Here is an 18,619-nt window from a genome sequence, read left to right on the forward strand (position 1 = left end):
GCATCTAATTGGACATCAGGAAGTTTGAATTCCTTCATATTAGCAGATGAAGATAATGTTCTTGTTTTTTTATAATTTTTCTTCCAAGCTTTCTTTTGCCACATCTTTGTGCGGTATCTATCTAGTGATTATGGGAAATATATGATTTAATCATGTTGAAAATTTACTTTAGGGAATGATTAGTATTAGTGTTTCAGTGGATATTAAAATTGACTTTCTAAGGTGTGGAGCAAAATAGAAGTTGATTTTTTCAAAGAATGAGATGGAGTGGCAGTTGACGTTGTAAGTTCCTGAAGAAGTATAAAATGTTTATAAACTCATAATGCAAACATATACGGCCTTATGCAGAGTCGTTTTGACGTATGATTAGCGTCATACTAAATGCCTGACTACTGCAGGAAACATATCCTAGTCAAACTCTTTAATATGGCACTAATAATGCGTCAGAATGACTGTGCATAAAGCCCATAGTGTTTGAACATCTACAAAATTCTACTCATAAAAGAGAGAGAGAGAGAGGGAGAGAGGGAAGATTTTCTTTTCATGCTGTGTTAAATGACTATGTTTTCGCCTTGAAATTTTCACCGGTGAACCAATAATATTTTAAAATATTCTGCTCTTTCCTGGAAACACATGTCACTCCATCTGTAGACAGAGAGAAAACTTGTGTTAACGACTGGAATACACTTTTGTAGTGGTTTATTTGTTGTTTTGATTTTCATAATTGTGGGTGCTTATATTTATAATTACATTTTTCTTTGTTTAGGAAAAATATGATATATATGTATTGTCACAAGTCGTTAGGCGTGTACTATACGGATGCAATTAATGCGGTGTTAACATGGAGAAGTGATCGTTATTCTTTTCTTATCTTCCAACTAAGCATGGTTTCAGTATGAAATGTACAGAAGATTGAAGACTTGGATGATAGTACTAGTTATGTTTAAATATATTACAACTTAGACGAACAGGTTTCAGAAATAGAAATAAACTCACAATTTTAAATGCTGGTTTAATCTATTTCTGTTTGTACTAATATGAATAATTAACAGAAACTACGAAATGTTACGTCCAGACGGAACAACAAACACTATAAAATGCGAAAGATATGCTGACCGGAAACGATACGACATTGTTAATTCAAATACCTACCGCATTTCTATTCTGCTGCTCTTAATATTTCTTAGTGGTGCGAGTGATCAATGTCAAGTGCTATCCTTTATCCTTAAAGAGTCTAGGGAAAAAGAAAGGACACTTAGGATTGCAAAGTGTTCAGGAAGATATTTTAAAAATTCAGCGTATCAACGCCTCAATATGTCAAAAGAACCTAAGACATTAATTTAAAATGACAGTTGCATTGATTTTCCTCCAAAGATCAGATTAAGATAATATTTTAAAATGTTTGTAAATATAGGAAATTATGTCAGAATCTTTACATGAGGCATGACTGGAATTACCTCTTTTCTTGCCCTGGGTTTCCCACAGTAATTCTAAATTTATTGTAACTCTTCTAGGGTTAGAGGCAACCTAAAGTTATTATTTTGTTTTAGAATGTTCCAGCTGAGGGGAGATCATCTAATGGTACTCCAGCTGACAACATTATGCCTGTAGAGGTGAATGAGCCGCAACCTGCTGAGTCTGCACGTTCTTCCGAAGATGAAGACAACTCCGCTTTACCACTAGAAGTGAGTATAAGCTTAGAAAGAAAAGAGGAGGGAAGTTCTAATCTTATTGCTAATACATTGGTTACAAAAGATTATTGTACAGTTTCGACGGAATGGTTGCGTCCCAAATCAGAAAACTTAACCAGAGTAGAGAGTGAATTGTTAAATATCATATTGTAAATTACGAATGCAAGAAATCAATACTGTTGATTTTGCAAATATTACAGAGAACTACTTTGTGGTGGAGAAACACCGTATGCATGGCTGTTCTCGAGTTGTCCCGTTTCTTCTCGCTTTCTTCATTGTACAGTCCGCAGCAAAAAACCTGCAACACGAGCACGTAAATTTATTGTGAAACGACGAGGTCTTTTGTTCCAAAATAAGTGTGCTGACGAGGACGCCGAGATTTCTCCTGGAAGATTCGTGCCACTTAGACGTTATGTAGATTCTCTGCGCTGTTAGGCGTAGTTTCACAATAAACTTACATGCTCATGTTGCAGGGTTTTTTTCTTTGATGCGGACCGTACCATCTCTGTCATTATCATTTATTAGTCTCGATGCAATATAGCGGAATGTTAAACTAGAAATTTAATTTCATTTCCTTTCACGGAACTATATTGTATCTTGTTCAGGGATGCAAATAACCACTCGCCCATTCTACCGGGGCGAGTGGTTTATCGCTGTGGGCGAGTATTTAATATCATATCGAAGGTAAGTAAATGGTTTCTATTGTGGGATGTAGGCTAGTAGCTTTTTTGTTGAGCGAGTAAAATTTTGTTGCTTATTTGTATCCCTGATCTAGTTCCTTTGGAGCGTCATCCTCAGCTTTCAAACGCTCAAAACAAAGTTTAAAATTTTTCTCTGAATCCTCAAGCGAATCATTTTCTTTACGCTCATATGACTTTCATCCAGTGGTCGAAGTGAGACGGTATACGATGGTATGCCATACCGCCTCTGGTTTTTCAGTGATCAAGACAATATTTAAATGTCCGGTATGTTGAGTCAAAATCATAATAAAACATACCGCCTCTGCTTCTTTTACCACTTCGAACACTGCTTCGATCCATACTTTACTGGAGGACTCAATTAACTGTACCAAAAAGTACAAGAATATTTTCTGTTTGACTTTCTTAAGAATCAATAACATGTATCTAATATTTGTATTACAAATAAGTAGTGATTGAAGTAATAAATTTATTTAAAGTTTAATAAAGTTTGCATCGAAGGACGCAAACATGTTGATGAGTTTCATGTCACCACTCATATTGACATTCTCTCTGCAAGGTATGTCATATCGTGCATGGTTCTTGAAAATAAATCACTCTGCGGACGATGTTCGCAGGAATTTCCCTTCTTTCCCTCAAATAGGTTATGAAGACGTATTGTGCAGCCGTAGACTAAGTCATCTATACCACTAAATTTGTTATATCGATAAAAATTTGTATTAAATAATAAGGATGTTTTAAGAAGCACGGTATAAAATAAGAAAAAAATAGCCAATCGGAAGAATTTCAAAAATGGGATAGGTCAAAATCAGGAAAATATTTCATGTGCGGGTTAGGGATCGAGAAATCAAATGTGCGTATAGTTACGTTTTAAAAAAATACGTAACTATACATAAAATGGAAAAAAAGAAAATGAAAAGGTTTAGAAAGGAAGGTATGTATGTGTAGAGTAAAGAGAGAAAAACGTCCCATAACGCATGTAAGCGTAAAGTGTATTGACCAGTCCGCCATTATTCTTGTTTACTCTTGACACTAGATAATGATATACACTCTAGAAGATCTGCTCCCGAACTCCCATTATTTCCTTGCTCTGTGGTTTAATTAAGGTAGTCACGTTTTCTTGATCTGTGTAAAGAAATCAGGAAACAATTAATCCTTTTCACAACATTAAGTTAACCCTGACCCAAGATAAATTCATATAGTACAGAAAGTGTATGCTAGGAAGGACAGTATGCTATACATATAGTAAGATAATATATTTTTTAGTATTCGGTACCTTAATAGAAATCCATCTTGCAATCCCTCGATGTACTTAGAACGCTGTTAACGCTTCGTTAACAACGCGGAAAATAGGGCGTTACTTCTTTGACTTTTAACTGAACATGGTTTTAATATATAATGTACAGAAGGCTGATGGCTTGAACTCAAGAACTAGTTCTGTTTGAACATAATACAACTTAGAGGAATAGGTTTTAAAAACAGAAATAAACTCAAATTTTAAAGTCTCGTTCATTACCTCTTTACCAACACCAACAATTTACGGAAACTTTTTGAAATATTACATTCAGACGGAACCACAAACACTATAACAAAGCAAAGTACATGTTGACAGGAAGAAAGACTTTAAATTCAAATACCCACCTCTATTTCTACTCTAGTGCCATTAATATTTGTTAGTAGCACTACAGATCACAGTCAAGTGTTATCCATTATGCTTGAAGAGCTCAAAGAGTAGAGAGGGAACAACTTTGTTCAAGAAGATATTTTGGAAGTTCAGGAGATCAAAGACTTACAATTTGTCAAAAGAAACTAGAACAGTTATTTCAAATAACTGTTGTATTCATTTTCTTCCGAAGATCAGAAAACTTTAAAATGTTTGTAAATTCAGAAAATTGCGTCACAATTTTAAAATGGGGCATGGCATATCTTGAATTATTTCTTGATGTCCCTTGGACTTCCCCATATTAACTCAAAATATATTTCAGCCCTCTTAGGGTTACAGACAAATCAAATTATTTTTTATTTATTTTTTTGTTTGTTTGCTTCAGAATGTTCTGGCTGAAAAAGGGCCCCCCAACGGAACCACAACTGACAACAGTGAACCGAGAGAGATGAATGAGAGGCCAAATTTTCAGTCTGCACGTTCTACTGGAAATGAACGGAACTCTACTCGTCCATTACAAGTGAGTATATGAAACTTAGGAAGAAAAGGGGATGAAAATGATAGAAAAAAGAAAGGTTCTAATCTTGCTGATAATGCGTTGGTTACAAAAGATGATTGTGCAATTTCGACGAAATGGTTTCGTCCCAAATCCGAAGGATTAATAAGTGTAACCAGTAAATTTCTAAATATCATGTTCTAAATTACGAATGAAAGAAATTATTGCTGGTGATTTAGCAAATATTTCAGGGAATTCCAACGAAACTTTGTGTAGGGAGAATACGCGAAAAATAAACGAACACGGGTTTTTTATTTTCTGCGGAAAAATGGTTTTAAAGGGCAAAAGACTCCACCCAAAATTTTGGAAGTTGACTCCCGTAAGCACAAAAACAAGTGGACCGAAGTGAACGAAATTGTGCACAGATATTGTAAATGTAAAATGAGTGAACACGTGTTTCGTATTTTCCTGAAAAAAAAAAAAACGGTTGGGTGGAGCATGGACACCTCCAAACTTTTGATCACGAAATTTCAAAAGTGCTAATAACAGTATGTCAGATGTGTCTAAAGGAAATGAAGAATTGCAACAAACCTTTGTGTAGGTACAATACGCAAAAATAAATGAATATGTTTGTTTTGTTTTGTTTTCTGCAGAAACACGACCTTAGGAGCAATAGCCCCCACCCAAAATTTTGAAAATTGACGCCCGAAAGGCAAAACAAGTAGACGGAAATGAATGAAATTGCGCATAGATATTATAGACGTAAAATGAGGGAATACGTGTTTCATATTTTCCTTAAAAAAAAAAACCGATTGGGTGGGGAACGCACCCTCTAAATTCACGAAATATCAAAGGTGCTATTAAGAGTATGTCAGAAGTAATGATGGGTAAATTCCCGGGAAAATATTTTTCGGGAATATTCCCAGGGAAAATTCCGGGGAAGATTCCCAAAAATGGGAATATTCCGAGAATTTATATGCAAACAAAGAAAATTGAACTCAATTACTATATTATCATTTCAAAGGTAAGTTCGTTTCTTATCACCGTATACTATTACTGTTATGTCGAGAGGATTCTTTAAAATGTATATTCTGAACGGTGTTATGTTACTTTATTAATATTTTATTACATTTAGAGAGTATGCATAAATGAATATTTACTTACAATATGTTCTGTGCAAGTAAATATGTGGAAAAAATGGTATAGTAAGTCCACATACTTTTACACCGCTAAACAGTTAAAATTTATATGTAAGTGGATTTTCTAAACTTGACTATACGACTGATATTATAAACATATTATTTTTTAAAATGTTATAAACAAATTAGGTTGGGTAACTGTCAGAAGACACATGTCTCATCATGTCTCAGAAGACACATTTGCGCATACATATTTATGTTCACAACATTTTTAAGGTACTGACCTAGTTTTATAATTTAGCACGTAACATTGCCACACACGACCTTTCTTTCTGCCTATTTTTCGAAATTTCACGCGTTAATTCACATGTAAGAGAAGTTCTAGCACCTTTTCAGAAATTCGAGTCAGAGACAGGCCGATGTCTATTACCAACGATGGTTCGGGGTGTATTAATAGTACTTCATCTCTATTTCTACATAATTTCTACATTACTTTACAAACTGGTTCCTTTTCATCATTTGTAAATTAATACTTTGTTACTTTTTAGTGAAAACGGAAATGGAACTTAAAATATATTATTAGTTATATAAAGTACTGTCAACCAATTTTATTCTTTAATCTCCAAATTATTTAAAACCTAGAAGTAAATATTAATAAATGAAAATAAAGTAATTAGTCACATTGTTCTAATAATTTAGAAGATAATCTAAAGAAATGGAAATAAATTCCTTCCCGGGAATTTATATGCAAGGGAAAAACCCGGGAATATTCCCATTTTTATTTTCCTTCCCACCGGGAATATTCCCACTGCCCATCACTAGTCAGAAGTGTCTAAAGGACGTGGAGAATTGCAACAAAACTTTGTGTAGGGAAAATACGCAAAAAATAAACGAATACAGGTTTTGTATTTTCTCCAGAAAAACGACTTTAGAAGGGCAAAAGCCTCCACGGCAAGAAAGGCAAGAAGAAGTGACTCGAAGTGAACGAAATTGTGCACAGATATTGTAGACTTGAACGGAGGAAATACATGTTTTTTACTTTCTTTTTTTAAAAAAAGAAAGGAATAGATGGATGGGGCACAAACCTGATTGCGAAATATAAAAAGTGCTAAGTATACGTCCGAAGTGCCTAAATTATACGGAGAATTGAAACGAAACTATGTTGAGACAATATACAAAATATAATCAAACACGTTCTTTTTAGTTTGTTCGAGAAAACTGTGTGCATGCCACAGCTTCCTCCGAAAAAAAGAAAAGTAAATATTATCGCAGAAGCACAGGATGGAATGGACTGAAGTGAATGAAATTGTGCATAGATATTCTACATGTAAAATAAGACATTACGTGTTTCGCAAGTAGCTAGAGGGCGCAATGTTGAGTTTTTGAACTTGAAGGTTTGAGGGTAGAAGCACGACACACTCGAAATTAACTGTATTGATTTATACTTTTATGTCATATATCTATTGGTAAAAGTTCACTATTTTAACAATAGTTGTTTCCTACCTATAGGGTATTTTATAGTATTTCGAAGGCGCGTTTACCCTTACAATGTTTTTCTGCATAAACAAAAACACGTGATGATTTATTTTCTGTTTACTGTTGATGTGGCAAATTTGAAGCAAATCGGTTGGAGACACTTGGGAAAGACGAATTGCCTTATTTTACATATAAGATACCTTCATACAATTTCATTCGCTTCGATCCACTCCTTCCTGCGCTTTTGCGGTAATATTTACTTATTTCGGATGGGCCTTAGCCCCAACACATTTTTTCCAACAAAATTAAAACACGTGTTCGATTAATTTTTTTCGTAATGTCGTTACACAAAGTTTCGTTGTAATCCTCCATATCTTTTAGGCACTTCTGATGAATACTTATTCTCACTTTTGTATTTCGTAATCAAAGATCTGCCTCACCCACCTTTTTTAAAAACAAAAATACCAAACGTGTATTCCCTCATTTTAAATCTACAATATCTATGCACAATTCCATTCACTTCGGTCAATTTCTTCTTGCCTTTCACGCGTCAACTTTCACAATTTTCGGTGTGGGCTTTTGTCCCTTAACCATTATTCCACCGAAAATATAAAACACATAGTCGTTTTTTTGCGTATTGTCCCTACAAAATTCTTTGCAATTCTTCACTTCCTTTAGGCACTTCTGACATACTGTTATTAGCACTTTTGATATTTCGTGATCAAAGGTTTGGAGGGGACCGTGCCCCACTCAACAGTTTTTTTTTTACAAGGAAATATGAAACAAGTATTCCCATATTTTACGGCTAGAGTATCTGTGCAAAATTTCATTCCCTTCAATCCACTTCTTGCCTTTCGGGTGTCAATTTTCAAAATTTTGGATGGGGGATTTTGCCTCCGATAAGCGTTTTTCCGAAGAAAATACAAAACCCGTATTCGTTTATTTTCTGCATCTTGTCCCTACGCAAAGTTTCGTTGCAATTCTTCATTTCCTTTAGACACTTCTGACATACTGTTATTAGCATTTTTGATATTTCATGTCGTGATCATAGGTTTGGAGGGGTCCGTGCCCCACCCAACCATTTTTTCTAGGAAAATATGAAACACGCATTCCCTCATTTTACGTCTACAATATCTATGCACAAGTTCGTTCACTTCAGTCCACTTGTTTTTGCCTTTCGGGCGTCAACTTCCAAAATTTTTGGTGGGGTCTTTTGCTCCCCTAAAACTGTTTTCCGCACAAAATTAAAAAAAAAATTATTTGTTTATTTTATGTGTAGTATCTATCTGCAAAATTTTATCAAAGTCGAAGTGTTACACTTGGGAAGTGTTACTTGCAAGTTTGTTATAAATAACTTTTAAATAACCGTAATTGATTTTCACCGATATTAGTTGTTTTCATTAAAATGCATGAACTTACCTTTATCTAACAAGTAGTAGCGGTTACTAGTGTCAAATCTCAATTTTAGCCATTAACATATTTATAAACTACTTATTGTAGTTAGTTATTATAGTTATAATTCCGTACAAAATCTCTTGTCGTCGCGAATTCTTTCGAATAATTTGACGGTTAAAATATATAAAACGATGATTATGCCTGTTGTTCTGTATGGTTTCGAAACATGGTCACTTACTCTGAGGGAAGAACATAGACTGAAAGTATTTGAAAACGAGATCCTGAGATAAGTATTCGGACCCAAGACGAAAGGGAATGGTGAATGGCGGAAACTTCATAACGAGGAACTACATAATTTTTACGATTTACCAGACATTGTTAGTCATGAAATCTAGAAGGCTAGGATGGACAGGTCATGTAGCCAGGATGAAAGCAAGTAGGAACACTTTCAAAGTCTTAACTGGAAGACCATTCGAAAAACGACCAATAGGAAGACCTAGGCACAGATGGAAGGACAATATTAAGATGGAGCTCGCAGAAATAGGAATACAAAGTAGAAACTGGAGCCACTTGACTAAGGATAGAAGTCAATGCAAAGTTTTTGTGAACGCGGCATTGAACCTTCGGGTTATAGACGGCCATACAGTTAGTTCTAGTTATTAGAGCAACCCAAAAGCATAAAAAGCATAATAGCTATTTACACATATGATTGGTACCTTGAACATGATTGTGGTTGTCTAAGGGTCCAGAAGAAACTAATTTTAAAACCATAATAAAGCATAATTTTAGAAAATTAAGCATAATTTAAAAGATATAGCACAATTCTTTAAAAAATTTCTTTAACTAAGTTTAACATACTGTATTAATATTTTTTTTTTCAAACCAATATTTACATCGCAAATCATTGAGAACATAACAATGCAACAATGAAAAGCTTATTTTTTATTTCTGTACTTTTCTGTGTAATCTTTTGACGTGGAGAAAAGAAAAAAAGGAGAAGAAAAAGAAAACTTCCGCCAACAATGAATAGTACACAAGAACTCCACATTATATTGTTATGTGTAACTCTTGAACTTGAACACTTTCTGTACTTTTTGGTGGCATCTTTTCCTTTTCCTTTTTGTATATATGCACCTCGAAAGCGCACACCAGAGATTTAAAAAAACTGACTCGAGTAAAGTATATCTCTTTACAGTGCATTAAGTAGAAAGTTCATTAAATATGAAAGAAACTGGTTACAAAAAATATTAATAAATAGATCAAGATATTTAGAATATTTAATGTATAGTAAATATTATCTATTATACACGATTAATGAAAAACTATGATTGAAATTAATAATAAAGCATAATTTGAAAAAATAAAGTATAATTAAACAAAAAATAAAGCATAATGTGGGTTGCTCTAGTTATTATAGTTAGATCTACCTTTCGTTGTTTCGAAATTTCAGAAATGATATTTACTTGTTTGATACAATGTTAAAGAAATAATTGCATTAGTCTGCAAATCTACATCCTTTCCTTTCACTTTCTCGTATATTTCTTAATTAAGTTATGTCATGCAAATGGAACTTCTGTAGGGAAATAATTATTTCTATAGAAAATAAACTGTTTCTAGCTTTAAAAACTAAAATATTCCCATGATTAGGCTACTGTCTATAGTGAAGGCAAATGGTTTGGGTTTATGGTAACGGCTAAATTTTTCAATATTGAGCAAGGATTATTCGGTCAACTCCAAACATGTCTACTTGAACTTCCATAAAACGAAATGGCTTTTGTTGATCACTTGGATATGAATCAATGTCACTGACACGAATGTTGTGTCTAATATTCACTAATATGATGTCTTGTTGTAACATGTGATAATATGGATATAAACAAACTCGCATAGTCTTTCATTAGAAGGAGTATCTTGAGAAACTGTTCTTAAAGTTCGGAAGGAGTACATTTTGTCCACCTTTAAATCTGGAATTGTTAAAGAATAAAAATTCGTAATTGTTCTCTAGGAATCGGGTATATATATTTTGTAAATTTGGATAGCCTAAGTTGTGTCCTTTCATGAGTGAAAATTGCCAAATTTCAAAATTTGATGATTTTGACCTAATATACGACCTAAACACTTTAAAATTTCGGGCTAGCTGATAGTTTAAGAACACTGTTGCAAAAATTTAGAACTTGAAACATTATAGGTAGTTATTAAAAGTGAGTGATGTGAAATAGTTTTACAGTTTGAGCTTTATAGTGCGGCCGCTACGTCTCTGGCTCTGACAGTTCTGCACGTGGACAAAATAATGTTGCCAACTTGCCCTTTATACATTATTTTCTTTGCCTTCGGTTCTGAAGAACTAGCCATTGTCACCAATTCATATCAATACTTCTTAACAGCACATCCAAACACACAAAAACAAAAGAAAAAAGTTGCAATAACAAAACACTATCTCAATGCAGTTTTCACTCAACTATGCACAAACAAAAGGAAGAATACGAAACGGCAACAACGTCTGGTTTCCATGCCAGCGCGGTGACAGCTCGGTCACTCATTGGGCCTAATATTGGTGTGTCAATGTGGTATCAACCCTCGCTTTCTTTTTCGCATAGCTGTCAGAGCCAGAGATACAGCGGCCGTACTATAGTTACAACTCATAGTCTAGGCTCTGGAAAGTAATTCTTTGTGCAATCTGATTGGCGGATCACTTTCAACTATTTGTGTATCTTTTTAAAATTATTTTGAAAATTTTGTTTAAATTTTTAATTTAAAAATTTTTGTTCCTACGAAATTTTTAATTTTAGCGATTTCCAAATTTAAGGGGTAGTCCTTTGCGCCTCTGAAAACTTTAGGTACTGAGTCAGGGTACCTATGTCAAATTTGAGGCGTTGACCCCGATGATGTCATGACACGTGATCAGGCCACACTTAACTCCCTCGATCAATCACGAAAGAGTTTTCTCAAATATGCCAATGACTATTCCAACTCGCTGCGGAAGTACCTGGAAATTCAATTCCCTAGAACGTGCATATGTCACTAGTGATCCCTTGAATGGTCACTACGTTTCCTCGACTTCATGTCACTGGAATTTTTCCTACGGGATAGTTTGAAGGGATTGGTTTATGCTGTAAATATTTAGGTCCTTCATCACCTACGGCAGCGAATTCTCGAGGTGTGCGTCAACATTCAACTTGACATTTTTTGTTAAGGTATAAGTGAACTGAATTGGAGTAGAAGTTTAGAACTCACTTTGACTAATGACTGCACGTCATGTAAAAGACATTATCTCCAAGCGTTTCTCCAGAAAAACTAGATTATCAACCTAACCGCTACATTTAAGTAAAATCTCATGCTCCAACGTTTTCTCTGAGTTTTTGCTAGTGTTAATCAACATACATACCTCATTACTCTCCTCTCATTTAAAAATTGAACTTGAATTCACGATACTTTCTACTTGGTCATGTAACCAAAATTTTGCCTCAACCCACAATGATCATTTCGGTACTTGTTTAATCTACATATGCATACAATTCGCTCACAGCTTCAGCTTCAGATTTTTGGACTACCATGTAATATATTCAAATTGAGACGTCAGAGTATTTTACGAGGAAAAGTAATCTTTGTAGGGATGCAACTCCGTTAGTACATTAAAACATAGTCAGGAGTTGAAGTATGGAGGATATAAAAAAAGGATAATTTTGGGATTGAGAGCTGTTATTAATAAAAACGGATCACCCTACATCAGCTTAGCTTTGTTAGTTGAATGCAATGTTTCAATTTGTGTTGTATTGCATGGATGTAAGTGAAACCTTTTTTGATTATCAGAGTCCAGTTTAGGATAATTAGAAAATTGGTTATTAAATAATTTACGTTGCAATAGACAGCAATAACATGTATGTAATTATATAAAAGAAAACTATTTGTTACAATTTACGCTATTTCTCAAACTCATTAGTACTGTAAATATACTTTAATTATTTATAAGAAAGAATTTACAATACAGTAGTTTCGAAAATCGATGTAACACATCAATTGAATAAGTACCCATATATGTTGAATAAATTTAATAGTTGCATACTAGTATAACTTTCTTACAGCTTCTTTGTGTGGTACTTAATCTAATATGAAACTTACTTAAATTATGTTTAATTTTATATGACTGACTAATATATATGAGCATCTATAGAGTGACATCTATTCCTTACTATAAATAATATGTAAAGTAATTATTTTATTCCTGAAGTTCTAATGATAAAGCTACACTTTGGAGATATCGTATTTTGTTATTAAAAATTTCAGGTGCACTACGCTCAGTCCCAAAACTTAATTGCTTATTTGATTTAATAAACAATTTATATTAAAATGTTCTAAGGTGGAATTTGAGTATAGGTGCAATTATCTGGAACTCGATTATCATATTTTTAACCATTTGCTAATAAAATGTAAATCTTACGCTAACGCCTAGAAGAACAGACTCTTCCATCATTTGACGGTCTTTGCATGCATTAGTTTACTTAACAGGTTAAGTGCCTAGTGAGAGCACGTTGGTTTCACATAAAATATTTCCTTACGGCCACGTGGTGCCTGGTTAATCTTACAGAACTTCATGTTAACTTATGGCCGATGGTGATTGACGGATATCTAGCATTGTACATTAAATCTTATTTTAGTGTATAGTAGTCGATCTGGTAGTACGAGAATCAGCCTTAGTCTGTGGAATTGTGAATCCAACGTCGTCTCCGATGGCTCTGGCCAAAATGGCAAAAATAGATCGTGCTTTCCACATTACCCAAAGGTCTAATATATTCTTTAAATCACTCAAAACTGAGGTGAGACAACAATCGCGACTAAACGTACAACAAAGCATGTAGAAGTTATCGCTATATTAAACTCGTTACAAACTTATCCCAGGAAAATCCGGACCAAATCGGCGAATATTTGCGTTGGACTAACTTATTAAAAAAAAAAAAAGAAAGTATCAACATTACATAGTACTGAAACCACAGAATTATTTAAAATGATTAAATTACTCAGAAGGGCATACAGAAACTACAAAAGAAGAAAATACATTTTGGCCATAAGAGATGTTTTTGTTGAGATATAGGTGAAACTTAACCTGTCAAAATGCTGTACCTTCACTATTTCTTGATATACTTTCTAGCGTTAAAAAAGTGATAAATGACAGTGTGAAGATATATTGCCATTATTTTGGTTTGAACTTAAGAATATGAGTCCATGATCGCACTTAAAGGTTAAAGGGTTAAAAAGCTTATAGAAAAAAGAACTAAGAAGATTATAAGAATTTCATGGACCAAGAAATTACGGCTATGAATATATCTTAAGCACATATAATGGAGATCTTGTTTATTTAATAATTTTTATTCGGAAAGTCGGAAAATGTTTTTGTTGCAGAATAAAGCAGCTAAGTGAAAGTGTTTATTCAATTATGCTAGTAATTCTTGTATTCAACATCCTTGTTTATATAATTCAGATTGTGTTGCACCTCTCCGTTTAGGAATAGATCTACCATTAACCTTATTTCTATGAGTGAGCTAATTCCTTCAGTTTTGAAACAAATTAGTGTTGGCCACAAGAGAAGGCGAAATGAGAAATAAGATTTGTCTAGTCTCGGTCCTGTAAACTTTGTAGAGTCTCGTCTCATCTCGTCTCCATTTTAAAAGAATTCTTTTTCGAATCGTTTGTTTTCTCGGAAAGCTTTCCTTATTTCATCTTGACATTTTTCTCTCGTTTCTTAAATTTATGTATAAAATTTATTTCCGGATTTTCTTTCTTAATTTCACGAAAGGTTCACGAAGAATACGATATAACAACATTAAAACTATATTTATTATTGGAGAATATTGCAATATCCCTTCATATTTATAAGCAACACCATGTGCTTCTCGACGAGCATCATGGAGAAGCCGACGGATGCCGATTCCGAAGAAGTACGAGGAGGACACGGAGAGTCACGAAGAGACCCCCTATAACCCCTACACAGGCTCGGCCTCCAAATTCGGCTACAAAGAGTATGTCAAGAAGGAGAAGACATCAGTTCTAGCTGATCACTCCTACCTTTATTTCCAAGCTGCTAATGGCTAGAGAGGCTTCCTAACCTCACCAATCTCCTCGGTGCACTGGATAGGGGACACCATCCCACCTATTTTCTGCTACGGGCAAGAGGTTCCTTTCCGTCTCCGTGCTGCACTGGGCAGGAGGCTCCTAACCATAAAGACCTCCACTCTGCTCCGGGCAGAAAGTCCAAACCCATAGAAAAAGGATTATTACTAAAGACATGAAATGAAATGAAATGAAATTTTTGAGTTTTACGTCCCACGGATATGCCGGTTTAGGCTAAAGGAGACGGTGATGATGAGAAATGAATGAAATGGTGGAATGAAGAAAGTGGGAAGAAACGGGAGAACCCCGAGAAAACCCACGCACACGGTGTTTGTCCACCACAAAGTTCACTTGGCGGGAGCAGGGTTTGAACCCAAGATCCCTAGCACCAGAGGTAAACGCTCTACCACTGAGCCACCGCGGCCCCCTACTAAAGACATCTTACTTATTTGTAGCACTGTATACATAAACTTCTGCAGAACTTTCTATAATAAAAGGTAAGGGAAAAGGAAACCTGCGTAAAGCTTGTCTATCATACATTACAATATTATATGACTTGCATATCCTTAAACGTTGATAAGTCCTGTTCATTGTGTTTATACAAGCACAGTATCTATAGTTTTTATAGTATGAATTATGCAATATTAAAACAGTTAATGGGATCTAAGACTTGAGTGAATTAGTGTTACCTATGAGACTCATGAAAACTTTTTGTCTCGTCTCGATTTCCAAAATGCTGCTTCTACTCTTAAAACTCGTTTCATTTTCGAGACGAGAATGGAGCGATACGAGAACTATCCTCTTCTCGTTAGCATCACCACTCTGCAGATTAACATAGTTCGGAAATCCTGACTTACTATTTATCTAAAAAATGCCAAGTAAATAAAATAGACCTTTCCTGAATCTATTTTCTTACAACACATATAGATACGTTACACAAAACAGTTGGAGAGAAACGACACAACAAAGAGAGTGCCGATTGTAAGTATCAATGCTTAACATATTTCCATCGTGATAGACCAATTTACAATTCACACGATGAAGACACGCTAGATTAATTCTAAAGTTAGATTCATACAGCAGTAAAGACTGAGAAGTAAAAGATCGGGGTCTGGAAATGAATTTTGAGACTCTCTCTAGTTCTGAGTTAAATGTGTTGTTACTATTGTCTATTGTCTCGAACTTAAAGCATAGAGGAGCTATACATACTATATATCCCTCTTATCTTACATCGCACATTCTAGTTCGGTTAAATTCTGCCCTGTTAGTATTCATTCCGAGGATTATTCGTTTTCTTTAGCTATATATTATGCCTTGTGCGAACCTAGAGGTTAAGGGGAAGCATTTGATCTTTTGATTAGCATACAAAGTTAATCCTACAAGTTTATTGATATTTACAGTCCTTTTCTAGAAAGATAATTATGGATCGAAGTACACACCCAAGCATAGGTGAGTTTATCTCATACATTACTTACATAGAACTAGTGAACGAACAGCAACCTCCCTATATTTTCAGTGGGCAATGAGTTAGTGAATGGTAATAGGTAACATTATTTCAACATTACATGAAATTGCACAGTTTTTGAAGTATTTAACGTAAAAGCATGTACACCTTGTCTCAAAAAGGTTGAGCGCATTCTTTATTGCTGTTTCGAGGCAAAAATTTTCTAAGTCAAACTTCGGGTATCTTCGGGAAAAAGTAAACCAGGTTCGAACCTCGAAGCCAACCTTTGCAATCGGGAAAAATCTTGCAGATGTGTTTTTCTTCTTTTAAATATAATAAGACTTGTTACCAATTATATGTAAAAAGCAACATTGATTGAAATACTTAATCATACAATATTTCGAAACTTCGTATTATGTCAGCACATGCTTGTTTGTCATTTTGCTCTCCATACTTAATGGAACATTTAGATACGTAAACGAATCTTTCCATATGTAAAAGAATGGTGAAAGTTAAGATATAGAACATTATTCTCTCCTGAGTACTAAAATAAAAGTCAAAGTAGAACAAAAACAGCGTTTGCAGTTGATATGAATGTAATTATTATCTTAAATACAGCTATATACCGCTAGAACTATTTGTCGAAAAGCGCTTGTGTTAGCTCAGTGGTACGCCGATGAATTATAAATCGTAAGGATGAGGGTTCGATTCTCATGTGAGCCAATGCTTCTTTTTATGAAATTCTATTTTCCGCAATGCATGAAAAATTATATAAAATAATTACATTAAAATACGTCAGTTGTATATATATAACATATAATCATTGCAGAACATAGTGATTATTATGTTTAAAATATAACAGGTGTTCACAGTACGTTGGTATTCTATGATATATGTGAATGTTAAATACAAATTAAGAAAATAATATCATCGCAATGAATAAATTATGTAGTGTATTTATTTGCAGCTATTTGTCATCGGAAGTTACTTCTGAATTTTCTCTTTACAGCAAGGGATTTACGCTTTCTGAAAGGTAAAGAGACTATTCGGGTATAAACAGAAATTATTATACAAACTCCAATCTTCGTTACAGACACAAAACTCCCGATCCCCAAACCATGTAAACAGGAAATTTACGAACATGAAGTCATGTCTAAGAGACTTATTTATACTCGAGAAAGAAGGCAGAATAGGATTTCTTTCCAAAGGATTTCAGTTCAATAATCTGCAAGGCTTTTGTATATGGATGTGGTCCCTTTCTCTCCGCCTCTTATATATATATATATATATATATATATATATATATATATATATATATATAGTAAAAGCGATCGATATTAGTGTCGAATCCATAGTTCTCGTTGTTGCAGAAATTAATAATTACAACTCCGAAAGCAACTTACAGTCCAAATTTAACTCTCATCGAAAAGCTCCTTTGTGGTTAAGCGTATAGCGCACACGCTTTCGGTGTGGGAGACCCAGTTTCGGCCCCCAGCGAGAGCTCATGTAGTTCGGATTCTACGTTAATTAGTAGGTCTACGTCTCATATAGCCTCACTGCTGACGGGACGTTAAACTCAAAATCAATTCAATCGATTCAACACCCATTATTATGGCGGACGATAAAGGATGAAAAATAAAATGTCTCTAGTGTCAAATCCATAGTTTGAGTTCGTGACACTATTACAAACACAATGTTATTGAATGCCACGTTTTGGTATGAGCGACTATGCCACCTGGATTTTGATTTTACAGGAGCAACATCGAAAGCATTGCTCACACAGCTCCAAATGTTTTGATGTATGTATACGTGTATATTCCAGCGAAACTCCGGAATGTCTGGAGCAACTTTTACCTAACATGGGAGACATATTACTTTCAATCTAAGAAAAAAAAATATTGTGGAATTCAGATACCTCAAGGGATGGAAGTTGGGAGGAGTGACATGTAAAAATAGTGTAAAATGACTGATTGTAGAGTGTTATCCATTGTTTTCTGGGTCGTTGAGATGAGTAGTGAGGCACTCAATGGCGTTATATCCAAAGTCATCCCCATCTTCACAGGATGAGGGGCTTGGAGATATGATTAATAAAGTGTAAAAACTTACTTAAATATTTGTCGAAGTAATAGTTTTCTGGGGTCGCGAAAGCGTTTCTAATAACTTTGGAATGTAGTTTGTAACCACTTCAAGATGGGCTCTTTAATCATATCAATTTCTCACCTTAAGAAGAAATTACCATCTCAACTCGTATATTTTTATCAAGGCTATTTGCAATCGAGAAAAAAATGTGTAGATGTATGTTTCGTCTTTTAAATGATATACTAAATGTAAAATCAGAGATTGAGTTGGTCGGTGGGTCAAATGGGTCAAGATTTGTGAGTGGGTCAGTGGATCGTAGATCAACAAGATGTGACCCACTGCGAAACACAATCACTGTGACTGACACTAACCCATTGACCCACCAACCCATTCTGCTCAGTGCCTTCTAGATAGCATTTTCTGAACACTGGCA

The 18,619-nt window shown here is 34.5% G+C and overlaps 1 protein-coding gene across 1 annotated transcript in view; it reads left to right on the forward strand.

The window, feature by feature from the left end:
• The window catches only part of LOC145681909 (E3 ubiquitin-protein ligase SIAH1B-like), a 109,375-nt gene that overhangs the window by 72,968 nt on the left and 17,788 nt on the right, over positions 1 to 18,619 (forward strand). Inside the window, exons 2-3 of the mRNA XM_081753512.1 lie at positions 1,551 to 1,685; positions 4,438 to 4,572. Coding sequence (XP_081609638.1) covers positions 1,602 to 1,685; positions 4,438 to 4,572 — 219 coding nt within the window. The 5' untranslated portion in view covers positions 1,551 to 1,601. The remainder of the gene's footprint in view (positions 1 to 1,550; positions 1,686 to 4,437; positions 4,573 to 18,619) is intronic.

This window comes from Thermobia domestica, chromosome 3 (assembly GCF_964235325.1).
Source record: "Thermobia domestica chromosome 3, izTheDome1.hap1.1, whole genome shotgun sequence".
Taxonomy (NCBI): domain Eukaryota; kingdom Metazoa; phylum Arthropoda; class Insecta; order Zygentoma; family Lepismatidae; genus Thermobia; species Thermobia domestica.